Genomic DNA, 15,751 nt, shown 5'->3' with positions numbered 1-15,751 from the left:
TGCCACGTGGCACTCCTAAAGCTTTTCAGATACAGTTTTTCTGTTGAGGGAATGAATGTACTACCATGAAAAAATGAAGCAACAAAGATAAGGAAAGAGAAGCAGAGGGAGACAGAGCTCTAAAATGAGCTGCTCATTCAGTATCCAAATTCCAAAGGCTTTGCCTTGTCTCTTCCATTCTCAATGCAAATTCCCTTCTCTCAGTATTTCTTCTATACAAAAACAATCCCATCATGCCAAACCCATCAAGGTATGCATTTTTTCCCCTTTTCTTTTCAGCAATCTTCAATATAACCATGTAACTCACAACCCTTCTGTTCGAATCGTAGACAATTACAAGCATCATCAAGAAGTCGGTTGATTATATCAGTACAAATAAACATAGTTTGGCAATACAAGTTGGAGCACTCTTGGCCACTGTAAGGCTGTAATCCTTCTTTCTTTGCGGGTATGGCATCCTTTTCTTGAGACTAACTGGTAGGAAATAATTCTAACAGGTTGAGAAACCGGCATTTGCAGTAACCGGAGTGAATAAGGAGGTGGATTTGATATGGGTTTTGATTCAGTTGGGAATTGTTTTGTTTTGGTACTTTCTTATCATGCCAGTGAGTAGATTTGTGTGTGAGCTTCTGTTTTCTTGCTCTAGAGTTCTATCGTGTTATTGGAACTGAATCCAGATGATAATGGTTTTGGGTGGTCTGCAGCCAATCATCATGAACTGGCTTAGGATAAGATGGTATGAAAGAAACCTGTTGGAGATGTATTTGCAGTTCATGTTTGTCTTCATGTTCTTTCCAGGGTGAGTTCGGTTCTTCATTTTACTTTGATACAGAGAATATGGGGAAAGGGTATGGATAATATTATTAACCCAATTTTTTTGCTCTTCCCATGTGTAGTGTGATGCTCTGGGCACCATTTCTGAACTTCAGGAAATTCCCAAGAGATCCGTCAATGAAGTATCCTTGGTCCACGCCTCAAAATCCCACACAAGTTAAAAATGCCTTTCTCAAGTACCCTTTTGCTAAACCTGAAGACTATCGATGACCTAAGAGGTATGAATATCTGAAATATCGATCGGAATTTAAGAAACCTATCGTTTCATTGATGTATCATATATGGTATATTTGGCTTTTTCAAGCTTATCACAATGGAAAAATGTATTTATTTTTTTTATTTTTTATCCTTCTTTCCTATCCATAGCTAATGTTGCTAAGAAAGCCAACTGTGTCTTTTTAGAGAATAACAAACCGGCTGAGAAAAAGAATGGAACTTCCCGCTCCAGGGCCAACCCCACTTCTGAAATCCACATGATAGGTCTTTACTACCACTAAAGAGTGGCCAGGAAAGGAAAATTAAAATGTTAAATCAACTTTAAAATCGAATTTCAATCAGCCATGGCCCTGTGTAAAAGATCCTTTTACATTCTTCCCGCAACATTTTTCCACAAAAAGTGAACCAAACATAAAATGAAACCTCCAAGATGGATCGTACACCAAACATAAGATAAAACTTCCAACTTATTCAACATGATTGCAGCTACAAAGACTACCAAACCACATGTTTACCGCATCCAAAGCATATAAAAAACTACATAACAACCACAAATCAAAACTAAAGAAAAAAAATAAAAGGCCTTGTGTCATCAAATTCCCTTCCTGATAACTGCATGACCCTATCTCCTTGATATCATTTTGCTGGTATTGCAGATGTTAGAGATGAATAGTCAGTCCTAAGAGACTCCCAAGAAATTGAAACAACTTCCATGGAATTCACTTTGAACTCTCATCTAGTTTCAGCACCCTATCAAGCCACATAAAATTACATGAAAATAACTCATCCTCTGCCATATTATTATGGGGCAAAATTTGTTTACTTCGCTGATGCTGAATTTTTGGATTTAAAAGAGAAAAAAATTGATAGTTTGCACCACTGGCTGCTGTTGCGGTGTTCCAATCAGAAGGATGGTGAGGAGCTGAACACTACAGACAGCTTCTTCAAATCCCAGGATTCCATGTTTGGGGACATTAGTGCGGCACCAACAGCTACAGCGGCAATGACAGCAAAGGTCAAACTTTTCATGCACCCATGGCCACGAGATACCCTTCCTAAAATTCCCTTACAGTACTTGTCTGCATCCTTGAGGAATGCTTGATGAGCAGCATCCTCTCCACCAGCCAATTCTTTCTCATTCTATAGGTAAAGAAATGATAAAATTAAGAATTTCCTCAAACAATTGTTGAGGAAAAGTATTTGTTTTTTTGGGAAATTTAATGCATGGCAATATAAATTTCAAAAAATCTCAACAAGGAAAAACTACCTTGTGCCTAAAACTCTTGAGAGTTTCCCTTAAAGGATCAAGAGAAGATTGTTTCAGAGATAACTCCTTCAATTGCTCGGTAAGCTTTCTCAGAATTGCAACACTAGCTTCTAGATTATCCAAATAGATCCTGTCCTGTTAACATTGAATTTTGAGAGAAAAGAATAGATTTTTCATTGCTCAACCCAAGAAAAAGATGAAAAGATAAATCCAAGAAAAATGCAGAACTGCATGATAATAAAACAGTTCCTCACCCATTGCTTATAACAATCAGGATTTTGAGTCAAACACCAGATAAAAATGCTACTTGCTTCATTGGATAATTCTGGGATACCTGCAAAAAGCAACAGAATTTCTCAAGATCAACCGTAAAACTAAAATTTCCACATAATTGTTAAGAAATAAACTATAGAGAATAGAATCAGTCAGTTCAAGGTTTAAATTACTTTCTCCTGCTGCTTTGATGGTGAAAGTCAGTATCTGCTGTGAAGCCTGCTTCATTGCTTTGCTTCCAGCAGGACCAGCTAGGGCTACTTCTTTTAGAGTGGGGTATACTGCCTCAAACCTTTCAGTTGCCTGCATAAAATAACACTTGAAATTTAAAAACTATAATTTATTGTATATCCAGGGAAAATTCTACAAATAAATGCTTCTCGATATTACCCACCTTTATCCGTGCTGAAGATGCAGGGAAGGTAGCTCGCATCAATATCTCAAATGCTGAGGGAGGCACTAATCGCTCACCCTTCCTAATAGCTCCATTTACTAAAATAGTTCGGGCTTTTGGGGCAGACAAAATTCTGCAATCAAAGAAAGAAAGAAAGAATCAGACCTACAAAATCCAAGGAACAAGAGACGAACAAAGACAGTAAAAACTTCATGCGTACAAACCTTTCCACTAATTGTAGAACCAAATCCCTGGACTGTGGATTACAACTTGATTTTCCATTAACTATAGGCAATATGTTATGTGCCCATAAATACAACCCTACAGCCAGGTCTCCTTGACAAGCCTACATGAGAAAAATAAAAACATCAAAGTTAAAAGGAAGAAAGGAGAATATTTAGTGATTTTTATGCTTCAAAAGACTGCCTTAACTGCACTTATATTGCTATTCACTCACCTGAGCCACCATCCATACTATAACCGAAAGCTTATCCTGTCCTTGATACTTCGAATTTTCCCTCAATGTTGGTAACAAATTAATTAACACATCAGGCTTTCTCCTCAATACCATTGCTAATACTACAAATATTGCAGCCTGCCATTTCATAATTTGTCAACTGAACATCAGCCCCTTTAATGGGTAAAATTTTTGGGTGAAGCTAACACATGATCACAGGAAAGTACGCCAGGAAACAAATACATAAAAACCGAAATTATAGATATACGAGAATATTTAAAGACATGCAAGCCTAACTTATTAAAGAGATAAAAGTATCTGACAGCAGAATGAACTGGACCACAAATGGAAGAAAATCTCTTTATGCCATTTAACATTTTAATTCCGAAAGTATTTTTGAGCCAGTATCATTATTTAACCATGAAATTACTTTAAGCCAGTCTCATTTACCAAAGTGCACTCATAGTGTGTTAAACTCATGTCAGTAGACAACCATAGTAAAACTGAGAATCCCAAACTAATTGCACCTATTTTAAGCTAAAATTACCCATACCCTATTAATTATCTACCAAAGCCGGCTCGTTATCGTGTATTATCCTGCCATGGTAGTAGTCAAACATGGTAAAACTAAATATCCCCAAATAAACCAAAGCAGAAGGTACATAACATCAGTTGATGCAATATATCAAAACCAATGGATCTATTAGATAGTGTATAGTTATTTAGGTTATTTACTTTTCCTTTTCCTTTTCTTTCCTTATTGTATTGTGGGTCCCACTAACATGTATATATATATATCCAAGTCCAATGTGTATTATTAACAGTTTTTTCAATAACAAAAATTAGGGATTCTCCATTTTCTCTCTTTTCACAGAATCCATAAAATGTCCAACACTGAAAAAACAACAGAAAACAGAAAGACCATTATGCTAAATTAGGAGTCCAATGCAAGTTTCTTAAAGTAAGCATTCTAAACCATAGCAGCCATCTTGACCATACTAGTAGAAAGATCCTGGCAATTTCCTCTTGAAGAACCTGATAACTCCATCATATATGCTCTATCCACTTGAAATTATCAAAATTTGGTGTAGTGCAGGATCAACTTAGAAAAAAAGGGAAGGGGAAAAAAAAGAGAGAAACACTCTTTTCTTAAGTTTAGTAATTCAAATTCCATATAACTACCACACTACATAAACCAGTCCTAGTTATAAAGAAGCCTACTGCAAGGAATCCTAAATTTACAACTGTTCAAACAGCTAAAATTAAAATTTTCGAAATATTCAAAATATTCTAGTACTGTAAGTCAACTCTCCTAATTCCAAATATCCACAAATCATCCCAACTCTTTCCAAAATAAATAAGATCTTTAAAATCTTCCTGATCTATGAATAGAACAACCATATCATTCATGGTGCTTAATCGCATTGTTGGAAATTTCAGAAATATAATAGCTGAAAGTACCCGTTCAGATAAACTGAGAGTGCATATAGAAACAAGTTTTCCCAAGGATCAAAGAAGCCATTGCTTCTTTGCAATCAGAAATAGCATTTTCCAACGAATTATTAAAATAAGATGAAAGAAAAAAGAACCTACAGATGGTTGAGCACATCACTATTGTTACCATCAGTATTACTAATAAATGGTACCATCAATCAAAATGGTGCATGGACAAGTCTAAGATAACACCACATGCAGAAGAAAAACCAGTGTCCTCAACATTAAATTACCTGAGATTTCGATGATGCATGCTGCAAGCCCTTTTTGGAGCCTTTTGTAACAGCTTGCTGGCTTGCTAAGTCAGAAAGAATGCAGTCTAAAGACCATAACACAAAGGAACCAAGTGCCTCAGAGGAACGTTGGTTGATCCAGTCAACTGATGTCTTATAAACAACATCCGAAATATGACAAAGAGGGACCTGTTGAACAGAATGTTAATTAATTAGGCCAAAAAAAAATATTCAACAAAATATGTTGAGTCTGAATAATTTAAGACATCATTAAAGTTCTAAAGATGCTTAATCATGTCACATCTATTCCTGGTATACATAAAGATGCAACGGTGCCTGGGTTGCCTTTTCAATCAATCTCCACCACTCAGAGTTGCTATCGGCGCAAGTTGTAAGGAGTGTAGTCTTGGGCCTAAAGTCAAGCTGGGGTGTCATTTCAATCTTGTAACAGGGGTGAGTGCACCACAAGACCAGACAACTTGCTCCCTCGCCTTGCAGCGACGGCATTTGTCTTTTAAGTCAAGTAATTTCCTAAGACTGCTCCTCTTATTCTACAATAATCCAAGCAGCAGCTCCACGAGTCCACTTGGAACTGGTCATTTCCTGAGCTATTCGTCCTCCCCTCTTGGTTGGAGTTTTCCAGCCACTAGAACAATAAGAGAAACTACAGTGAATGAAAGAACCACAGATTTTGACCAGATTCCACACCTTTGTGTCTGGCTATGTATATGGATGGGTGGGCGTAAAGAAGGGACAGGACATCTCTCTCCTTTTGGGGGGAAAGAGAGAGGAAATAAGCTGCAGCAGCACTTCACAAACTTCTGGTATAGATGATAGATTCAATCACGCATGGATGTGATGTGTGAGATGCCCGCCCTATTAAAGAGATTTTTTTTTTTTTTTTTTTTTGATAGATGGCCTATTAAAGAGGATTTCATTCGCTACACCCTAATGGGAACAAATCTAATTCCTTGGCCAATACATATTAGGATTGGTAAGTATGGTTTTACCCAAACTGCTAATATAGGTTTTTATGGTAATGGCACTGACATACCACTTCTCTAAATGAGTTCTCTTTCATCTTCCACCATTTCCGGAGTTCAGATTGGAATTATGATCCAATTGAACAGTAAGCCTATTCCTTTCTGGTTCTAAGACTGGAATTTCTAGCAATGGACTCAAATCATTGAAAATTAGAAACCTCTGGCCTGTTCTAAATAACTTTCATGTATAAATCAACCATACACTTTCCACAGCATCTAGTGTCACATAATCCATTAGGAGTTGGTTACATATTTCCCACAACATCTAATGTCACGTATAATCCATTTGTTGTTGGGTAGTGTGAAAAAGAGTCATCCATAGGGCTGCAACTTGGGTAGGACAGTCGGATGGATGGCTAACCTGAGCCCAACGGCCCCAACCCAAATTAAGAAACAATCAACCCATGCTCAACCCAGCCCCTAACCTGAGATGCTTAACCCAAACCCAACCCAGCCTCTTATTGGTCATGTTAAACTTGGATTGGTTGTATTAAACTCGAGTTGGTCATGTTAATCTTGGGTTTGTCATGTTAAACTCAGGTTGGTTGTGTTAAACTCAGGTTAATCAAGGTAGACTCGGGTTGGTCATGCTGATTCAAAACGTTTACCCAAATCTAGCCAAACATTGGGTTGGGCATCCAAGTTGGACCTCTAGGAGTCCACTTACAACACAATATTTTTTGATAAGGCATATTAGAACCACAATAATGTATAAAATGTATAAAACTCTACCTGTTCTGAAGCTTTATAAAACCCAATCTGGCAAACTTATAAAATTGCAAAACACAAAACACTGTTTTTACGATTATGATGGTTAAATTTGATGAGAAATAAAATTTCACAAAAGACTTGAACAGTGATAAACTTTATACCAATTTATCGTATAAATTAGATGTCCAAGATTTCTTAAATTTTGATTTTAGATTTAATATTTCCTTCATTCACTCTGACTCACCCAAACCCGTCCCCTGAAAAATAAATTGGAACGCTGGAACGCCCAAAGCCTTATTTAAATTGAACTGTTAGGTATGTCTAAATTCCAAAGAAAGAAATATGACTTACATCTGCGATCTTGGCGACCGTTGACTCCCTGAACATCTTCATCCAAGGAAACTGCGAAGAATTCACAGCTGAAAATGCACGACCAAAATAATCGGCAAACCGCATTAGCTGTATATCCTCTTTCGATTCGTACGATGCCTACGCCCAAAGGATCCGATCTTACACAATTCCATCACAAAAACACCAGATCAAACAAGAGTGCATCAAAATCAACCAGAAACTCACCGAAACATCAACAAGAAAAGCCGCCAGATCAGCCGCATCAATCTTGGAGGCCGCATCAGCCACCGTAACCTTGGGCTTCTTCACCTTAGGCTTCTTCACCTTCTTCTCTTGGACCTGCCCGTTCTCCGCCGCGACTTCGCCATCACTGTCGTCATCTTCATCATCGGACCTGTGCTTGGACTTCGATCTGACCTGATGATCATCGGCAGCAGCAGCAGCCACCATCTGAGCTTCCAGGACCCGCCGGCGCCGCTCCTCCGCCTGCTGCTCGAGTGATCGGAACACATTAGGCTTGTCCCCGGTGGCGAGCGTTCCATTGACACGAACCTTCTCAGAATTCCCAACGGAATCTGAGTTATTGGACTGCTGCTTCCGATTGCGCTTGGCGTAGGTGACCTTCTGCCAACCGTGGTTGCTGTGAGCATTGGTGACATCGCCTTCGCCGTTGACCAGATGTTCAAGAGTGACTGGCCTTTCATCCATGGCTCCGAAAAGAGAGAAATATAAATATCAGAGAGAGAAAATCGCAGAGAAAGAGAAAGGATAGAGGAAGAGCGAAAATGTGAAAAGGGGTGTCTATATAAGAAGTTTGACCGGAAGAATTTGACCTCTGTCAATATCCGGAATTACAGGGATGCCATCAAGAGCATGCGGCGGGCGTCGAAGAGTGAGATTTGGAGGAGATGGGGTTGGGTGAAGAGTCAAAGCTGTCCAACTTATTAATCTGACACGCAGCATTCGCACGTGCCTCTCCCTTTCTTTATCCTATCTTCTCTCTTTGTTTTTTCAAAAATAATTCAATTATTAGGAAATGTATTTTGTTTCCATTTTTTCTCGGGGTGTGTTTGGGTGTAAATTTAAGAGCTTTGACCCAAAATAGTGTGTTTTAAAAAAAAATTTCAAAAAATAAAGTTATTTTGAAAATAATGTCCGATCTAATGCGTCTATGCCACATAAACTGTCATGTCATAAAACCGTAGTTGGTGACTACGGTTTTACTTTTCTAAAGTGGTTAGTAAAGCCGTAGTTGGTGACTACGGCTTTGATTTTTTTTTAAAATGGTCAAAATCGTAGTCACCAACTGCGGTTTTAACTTTATATATATTTATATATAACTTTAATTTTTTTAATAAAAATATTATATTATTTTGATTTTAAATATAGTTATTTTATTATTTTAAAAATAATAATATACGAAATTAAATAATTGATATTTTTAATTTGATATAAATATATTTTTAAATTTTGTTAAAATAATATATTCTATATTTAATATAAATATATTTAGTTAATTATATTTAAATATAAATAAAATATAATAAATTATGAAAGCCTATTAAAAAACAAATAATATAAATTATTATATTAATTAATAATTTTTTATATACTATATGTAAGTGGTATATAATGTCACATGTATATAAGTTCAATTAAGTTTAAAATTTATCATATTTTAATTTAAGTTCATAATATTATATCGATATGATAATAATTTATTTATATATTTAAATAAATATGTTAAATTTTAAACTTTTATATATATATATATATATATATATATATATATATATATATATATATATATATATATATATATGTGTGTGTGTGTGATATTATGTACTATTTACATATAATATATAAAAAAATTATTAATTAATATAATAATTTATATTATTATTTTTCTCAAAATAGGCATGTATAATTTATTTATTTTAAATAAACATAATTTATTATATTTTATTTATATTTAATTTTAATTAAATAATTATATTTATATTAAATATAGTGTCAATTGTTTTAATAAAATTTATTTATATATTTAAATAAAAATGTGATAAATTTTAAACTTAAATTAAACTTTTATATATATATATATGTGTGTGTGTGTGTGAAAAATTATTAATTAATATAATAATTTATATTACTTTTTTATTTTTCTAAATAGGCATTTATAATTTATTTATTTTAATTAATTAATTATATTTATATTAAATATATTGCCTATTGTTTTAATAAAATTTAAAAATATATTTTTATATCAAATTAAAAATATCAATTATTTAATTTCGTATATTATTATTTTTAAAATAATGAAATAAGTATATTTAAAATCAAAATAATATAATATTTTTATTAAAAAAATTAAAGTTATATATAAATATATATAAAGTTAAAACCGTGACTACGGCTTTGACCATTTTAAAAAAATGTCAAACCCGTAGTCACCAACTACGGCTTTAAACTTAAAGTTAAAAAAAATAAAACCGTAGTCACCAACTACGATTTTATGACATGGCAGCTTATGTGGCACAAACACATTAGATTAGACATTATTTTCAAAACAACTTTATTTTTTGGAAATTTTTTTTAAAACACACTATTTTGGGTCAAAGCTCTAAATTTAAGGCATTGGGAAGGGAATGGACCTCAATCACTTCCTCAATAAAATAATTCGAATCACCTATTTTAAAATCTTATCCAATGGACCGATACTTTTACCAAGATCACATTCCTTAGAAATTAAAAATGTTTTTTAAGTCAATAATAATTATTATATTATTTTCACGAATTTTATTTAATAAATTTATAACTTAAAAAATAATTTAATATAAAAATAAAAAAAATTATTTCATATTTAATAAAAAATTTATAATATTAATACGGATGATGATTCATAAGTATTATGATATGACACATTCTAATTTGGTATTTATGTTATAATATCATCTTAATGATGTGATGTATCACTAATGTTGTGGAAGACCGGCTTCTTACTTGTCACTAATGTGGTCAATTCCATAGAGCTAATGGGTGAATTTTTTTGAGGTTTTTATTCAAGTGTGAAGGATTAAACCATTTTGGCGGAGAAGTAAATTAACTACCGAGGATTAGAAACTCATTGTAATTTTTCTCACATTTTCTCAGGAGCTAAGCAAGACCAAATCAAGTAAGTTAAAGAAAACCAGCACCTAGATTTACGTTGTGGTAGTAAGCGAAAGTGACAACGACGATGTCCTGGATCTACGTCTTCTACACCGTAGTCTGCTACATCAGACTCCCGAGGTTTCTGAACTGCCCAACTCGCCTGATTGTGAGTACCTCCCCTCCCCTTCTTGTGATTCCGTATAAGCAGGTCCTCTTTTTTCTATACACTCTCTCGTTTGGGGTGTTCAAATATGTGATATGATACTGATTAAGGTGCGACTCGGAGCTTCTAGTAGAAGTAAACTGCACTTTCTGATTTCTGTTGAATATTAATCATTTAGGAACTGTTTGTTTTTGTGTGGATGACACTCCGGATGTTTGATGAAGGGCACATGTGAATCTTAGAATCTGGTATATGGGTTTGGATTGTTTGAATGTTCTGAATGATCAAATGTATGGTTTTTTGTGACTTGATTCTGTAGATTATCCTCGACTTTTCTGCCTTAATCCGTGTTGTGTTGGTACTTGATTACCTAAACTATTGGATTAAGCAAGTTTTACTGGGTTGTTCCTATCCATCACTCTGCCATATGGCTGAATTTTTTTCTATAATATCAAAGACATCAAAGTCTTAAAAGAATTTGCTATCAAACAGTCTCCACTCAAATTTTGACCTAAATTTGCTGAATGTATGTAATTAGATTGGTACAGGTCAAGGAGATGCCTCGAAAGCCAGCAAGGCGTAGGCGCCGCCAATTATTGAGACCTCTGCCTTTTTCCTTTTCCCCATTTTCTCGTACGGTTTCTCAAGTTGGTTCTTATTGCATGGTTAATCATCAAATCCATGTGTCCAAGTTGGACAGGAAATCTCCCCCTAATGCTGCAGGTATCATCGTCTTATTGATTTTTTTCTCCTACAAATGTTGCACTCACTTCTGTTTTTTCAAATTTCCTTCTAGTTTATGTGAAATCAAATGTGTAACACCAGGCAACAGATTTATTAATCACACTTTGGAAGAGAAGAGTGCACGGTCTGAATCTTCAGAAGAAGACAGTTCTGAAGTAAGCACACTTTTTGGCGGGATTCGATATCAATATTAGCGCATTTATATCAACTGATTGATGAAGTCATTTGTTTTGGGAATTGTTGTTTGATTCTTCTTTAAAATTTTGTAGTTATCATAAAGCTCAATGATCTAGTTCTTCCTCTTTTCTTTTTTTTGAAGGTGGTTGCCCAAGCAGATTTTGCCTTCTTTGATCCAAAACCAGATGACTTTCATGGAGTGAAAATCTTGCTGCAGACCTACCTTGACAATAAGCAATGGGATTTGAGTGGGTTTGTAGACTTAATATTGGGACATACGACAGTAGGAACTGTTGTTAAAATAGAGGATGATGAAGATGATGGAGTTTTCTCTCTTATTACTGCCCTTAACCTGGGGAGATACAAGGCAATGCACTTTAACTCCAACCATTAGTGACCTCTTATCCGTTGGTTTGGGTATTATATATTCTTGTCCTGACTTCTGAGCTGTCAACTCTAAATCCTTCAATAGCCAGCTTACTGGCAAGAGCATTTTTTTTACAGCAGGGTAGAGAAGGTGCTGTCATTATTTCATTAAAGCACACTCTTAATTTGGTATCTGATTTTAGTACTTTTTCACTGATATGATGCCAGTGCCCCTCTATTGTGTAATCTGATGCTGTATGCCCCTCATTCATACACTTGGCACTTTTAGGGTGCATTTGGTGCATGGGAATAAGAATGGAAATAGGATGTGAATAGAGGTGAATCACAATACGATGTAGAAGATAAGAATCAAATTCCTGGTAAGAGTAGGATTTGGTTTTCATGCTAATGAATTTTTTATTTGTATTCCTATCCTAAAAAACAATCTAAACGCATTAATAAGTGGTAATGGAATTGATTTCTCATTGTCATTCTCCATTCCAACGTTCTGAACATGATCTTAATGAATTCTTTTCTTTCCAAAAAATGTGGTGTTATATGATCGGTGCACCATAACAGGCTGGTGACTGCAACAATTCAAGATGGGTTCACCCTCTTCTGTTGAATCCTCATTTGAAATGTTTCTGATGTCACAGGTTTTTTTCTTGCCAGGATCATAAATGTATTATGGAACTCAAGGAGTTCCTGCTAAAAGTAGGGCCCTGAGGAGGATGTAAAAGATTCGTTGAGATTACTTTTGGGAGAAGAAGCACACAATGTGGGTCTCTCAGTCTCACAATGTGTGGTGAATCTTCCTCCCCAGCTTTTGCCACCTCTTTGCGATGCCCTCTTTGATGAAGTCTCATGGGCTACAGAAGATGAGGTTAGATGAGAATTCTGTTTGTGATAGATGAAGCTTGAGAGATATTCCTATTTTTTGTGTTGCCGGACATGAATTTCACAACTAACTTATTTTTGTTTTTCTATGTTTTGAAGCCTTCAGTGGAGCTCAGGAGTTCCTTTTCCTTTAAGATTTATCTACTGATTAGTAGAATCTACAAGGTATTTGATTGTAACATTTTTCCCATGTTCTAGTACTTCATTGCTTATCTTATCATATATGGGTTAATTTCACTCACACCCCCTCAGATTTTGTGTAAATACACTTAACCACCGTTGGTTTCAAATTTCATCAAATAGCACCTTCTTAGATGTATTCTATGTATAAAGTTTATCTTTTAAAGAATTGTTAAATCCACCTACCTAAAATCTATCTAAAAGATAAATTTTATAAATGGAATACATCTATGGGGTGCTATTTGACAAGATTTGAAACCAATAGCGACTCAGTGTATTTACACCAAACATGAGGGGGAGTGAGTGGAATTAAATCTCTAACAATTCCCTAGAGGATAAATTTTACAAACAGAATACATTTATGAGGGTGCTATTCGATGAAATTTGAAACCAATGGTGGCTCGATGTATTTACATCAAACCTGAGGAGATGTGAGTAAAATTAACCCTATGATATATTAGTTGGCTCTAACAAATCTCTCTCTCTCTCTCTCTCTCTCTCTTTCTCTTCCTGGTTGTGAAACTACAGCATAAGAATGCAGACCAAAAAAAAGGCCCAAGAGGTGATGTTGATGAAGCAATAATATATATTAAGCTTGAAGATGAAATTTTTCATAAGGTACCAATTCTTTGATATCTAGATTTGATAATCTCACACTGTTTTCTAATTGTTTTTCCAAATCCATTTCAGCTCTCATGGTCCTTCAGTTTTCCTCTGCACACAGTATGTTGCAACTCATAGGGCAAGTAGTGGTGTCATCAGCTTATCGCTGTTTTTGGTGATGGCCTTCCTTGACTAATCTTGAACAGATCCATAGGAAAGTTTTTCATGTCTAATTTCAATTCTGCTTGTTAATAATTATTTAGAAGACTCAATCCATGCCTTAACTAAACCTGAACTATCCATATGAAAGTTTTAGTGGATTGTAAAATCCATGATTTTTTTTCATGTATATATTTTCTTTTGCATGTTGAAAATTTGCACACGTGGCATAATGCAAACAACTGGATATGTTACAGTTACTACTTGGTCCTTTTTTCTTTGGTTTGGTTTCCCATCTCCTTTTTGGGTGGATGGGGGTAGGTGTCAAGGCATAGTGTTTGCATGTTGGTCAATTCTCTCAGTTGTCTGCATATTGTCTTAATTGGCTATAAATAATATGACCTGGTTGGTTTCAAGGAGAAGAACTTTTAAAATTTGTCCTTGTTCCCAGGCCTGCAGTCTCTGTTTAAAAGGAGTGAATTAGAGTTGTTATTGTAAAAATAAAAATAATATGAGGAAAGAAGCAGTTGACTCCCAATCTCAACCATCTGGAAACCACCCCCCCCCCCCCCCCCCCCCCAAAAAAAAAAAAAAAAAAGAGAGAGAGAGATTCTGAACACCACTTGTTTAACCACCTTCAAGTGTCATATTTCAACTAGATTTTCTGGTTGATGCTTTTGAAGTTGATAGTTGTTTGTTATTAAATAGATGATGATAACTTGCTCTGTTTTGCTGATGGGGTCCTTTGGTTGTAACAATTATTGCAGCTAAGAAATTACCAGTTAATGTGGTTGGTCATGGCAATCAAAGCAGACAAAGCTTCTACATTCCGGAAAGAGTTGCACACTTTGATAGATGAACCCTGAGGCCATGAAAAGGTAGACGAATTTCTTAGGGTAATTGCTTTGTTTTCCTTGTCTCACTTTTTCTGTTAAAAGCTTTTAAGTTCATCAATATCTCAGCTTTATTTGCAGGTCTAGGGCTTCAATTTTGGTATGTCTTCAACCTATTCCAGGGCTTTACCCTCTGTTTCCTAGTGCCCAATTTTGTAGGGTTTTCTAAAGTAACATTTGCAGTGAGTAATTAGTTCTATATTTGGATTTGGATGTGGTCAAATGATGTATCAGTTTGGTCAATGGAAATACATTGCAAAGAATCACAGCCTTCATAGAGTCACCTTTGATCAGTGTCTCTTTTTGAGAATGGTACCAAAAATCCATGTCTTGCTGAAATAACAAGCCCAAATTTTTGTTAACTCTTTTTGTGTCGTGCATGGCCAAGAGAAGAAAAAAGAGAGGATATGTCTGGATCATCTCAAGGTTCATGACTGGTAATTCCCACAGGGGTGCTGGGTGCTAAAAGTACTTACAGGTTTGGGGTTAAAGTGACTCTTCCTTTTGGTAGATGCTTGTCATTTGAATGGGAGACTTTATGATCATGGAACTATCAGGAGGGGGTTGAATATGTAGTCATTATATATCGACTCAAAAATGTTATTTTTTATTTTTCCGAGTTCTTTGATTAGGATATTGTTAATCAATAAGAACATTCAATCGCACAAGACCTTACAGATGTAAAAATCATGGGTTTAGAGACCACAAAGCTAAAATTTAAACAGCTTTATCTAGTAGTTACTACTCCCTCAAACTAACAATACTAGCACCTACACCTAATCTCACATTGGCAATGCAACAGTTTTGTGCTTCTTAGTGGAATCCTCCTACACTTTGAGAGGATGTGATCCTAATATCATAAACCCACAAACAACAATGAATTCTTTTGAGAGTGTTGGGTTAAGTGTAGAGAATAACGGCATGAAGTCTAGACATATGAAGGGGAAATCACACAATATTAGACATATACATATGAGATAAACCCTAATAAACTTGGCGGCCATGATTTAGACATCTTCTTTTGCCAAAAAAATGACTTAGGAAACTTAGAAGATCTTAGAAATTAGTGATTTTGGGTCAGTCTTTTGTTGAATGTTTGAATGCCATTTAAGGCCGTTTGCACTGATATTTAATTCAAGTTTGTTT

At 35.2% G+C, this 15,751-nt stretch overlaps 2 protein-coding genes and 1 pseudogene across 2 annotated transcripts; 2 read left to right on the top strand and 1 right to left on the bottom strand.

The window, feature by feature from the left end:
* Positions 1–68: 68 nt before the first annotated feature.
* Positions 69–1,186, top strand: LOC117919301 (NAD(P)H-quinone oxidoreductase subunit L, chloroplastic). Its single transcript, XM_034836455.1, has 5 exons — positions 69–250; positions 330–419; positions 498–605; positions 705–799; positions 897–1,186. Exons 1-5 carry the CDS (start codon positions 125–127, stop codon positions 1,042–1,044), a joined length of 567 nt encoding a protein of 188 aa, XP_034692346.1. The 5' UTR covers positions 69–124; the 3' UTR covers positions 1,045–1,186.
* Positions 1,187–1,462: 276 nt separating this feature from the next.
* On the bottom strand, positions 1,463–8,152 carry LOC117919292. Its single transcript, XM_034836443.1, has 10 exons — positions 7,499–8,152; positions 7,274–7,411; positions 5,169–5,357; positions 3,442–3,579; positions 3,209–3,330; positions 2,985–3,117; positions 2,764–2,893; positions 2,572–2,651; positions 2,318–2,452; positions 1,463–2,190 (listed from the first exon to the last, which is right to left on the bottom strand). Exons 1-10 carry the CDS (start codon positions 7,979–7,981, stop codon positions 1,954–1,956), a joined length of 1,785 nt encoding a protein of 594 aa, XP_034692334.1. The 5' UTR covers positions 7,982–8,152; the 3' UTR covers positions 1,463–1,953.
* A 2,245-nt stretch (positions 8,153–10,397) lies between these two features.
* On the top strand, positions 10,398–15,222 carry LOC117920222 (annotated as a pseudogene).
* Positions 15,223–15,751: the final 529 nt, after the last annotated feature.

This window comes from Vitis riparia, chromosome 1 (genome assembly GCF_004353265.1).
Source record: "Vitis riparia cultivar Riparia Gloire de Montpellier isolate 1030 chromosome 1, EGFV_Vit.rip_1.0, whole genome shotgun sequence".
NCBI classification, from domain to species: Eukaryota; Viridiplantae; Streptophyta; class Magnoliopsida; order Vitales; family Vitaceae; genus Vitis; species Vitis riparia.
Note: the sequence above shows the minus strand (reverse complement) of the source record. Positions and strands in the feature narration are given on the sequence as shown.

What these genes read in the sequence shown, in the direction of transcription:
- LOC117919301 (XM_034836455.1), top strand. Translation starts at nt 125, where the DNA reads ATGAGCTGCTCATTCAGTATCCAAATTCCAAAGGCTTTGCCTTGTCTC. An exon ending in TTGGAGCACTCTTGGCCACT is followed by an intron (nt 420 to 497) that starts GTAAGGCTGTAA and finishes TAATTCTAACAG; the next exon opens with GTTGAGAAACCGGCATTTGC. An exon ending in GTCTTCATGTTCTTTCCAGG is followed by an intron (nt 800 to 896) that starts GTGAGTTCGGTT and finishes TCCCATGTGTAG; the next exon opens with TGTGATGCTCTGGGCACCAT.
- LOC117919292 (XM_034836443.1), bottom strand. Translation starts at nt 7,981, where the DNA reads ATGGATGAAAGGCCAGTCACTCTTGAACATCTGGTCAACGGCGAAGGC. An exon ending in ATGCATCATCGAAATCTCAG is followed by an intron (nt 3,580 to 5,168) that starts GTAATTTAATGT and finishes ATGAAATGGCAG; the next exon opens with GCTGCAATATTTGTAGTATT. An exon ending in TAGTATGGATGGTGGCTCAG is followed by an intron (nt 3,331 to 3,441) that starts GTGAGTGAATAG and finishes TTTCTCATGTAG; the next exon opens with GCTTGTCAAGGAGACCTGGC.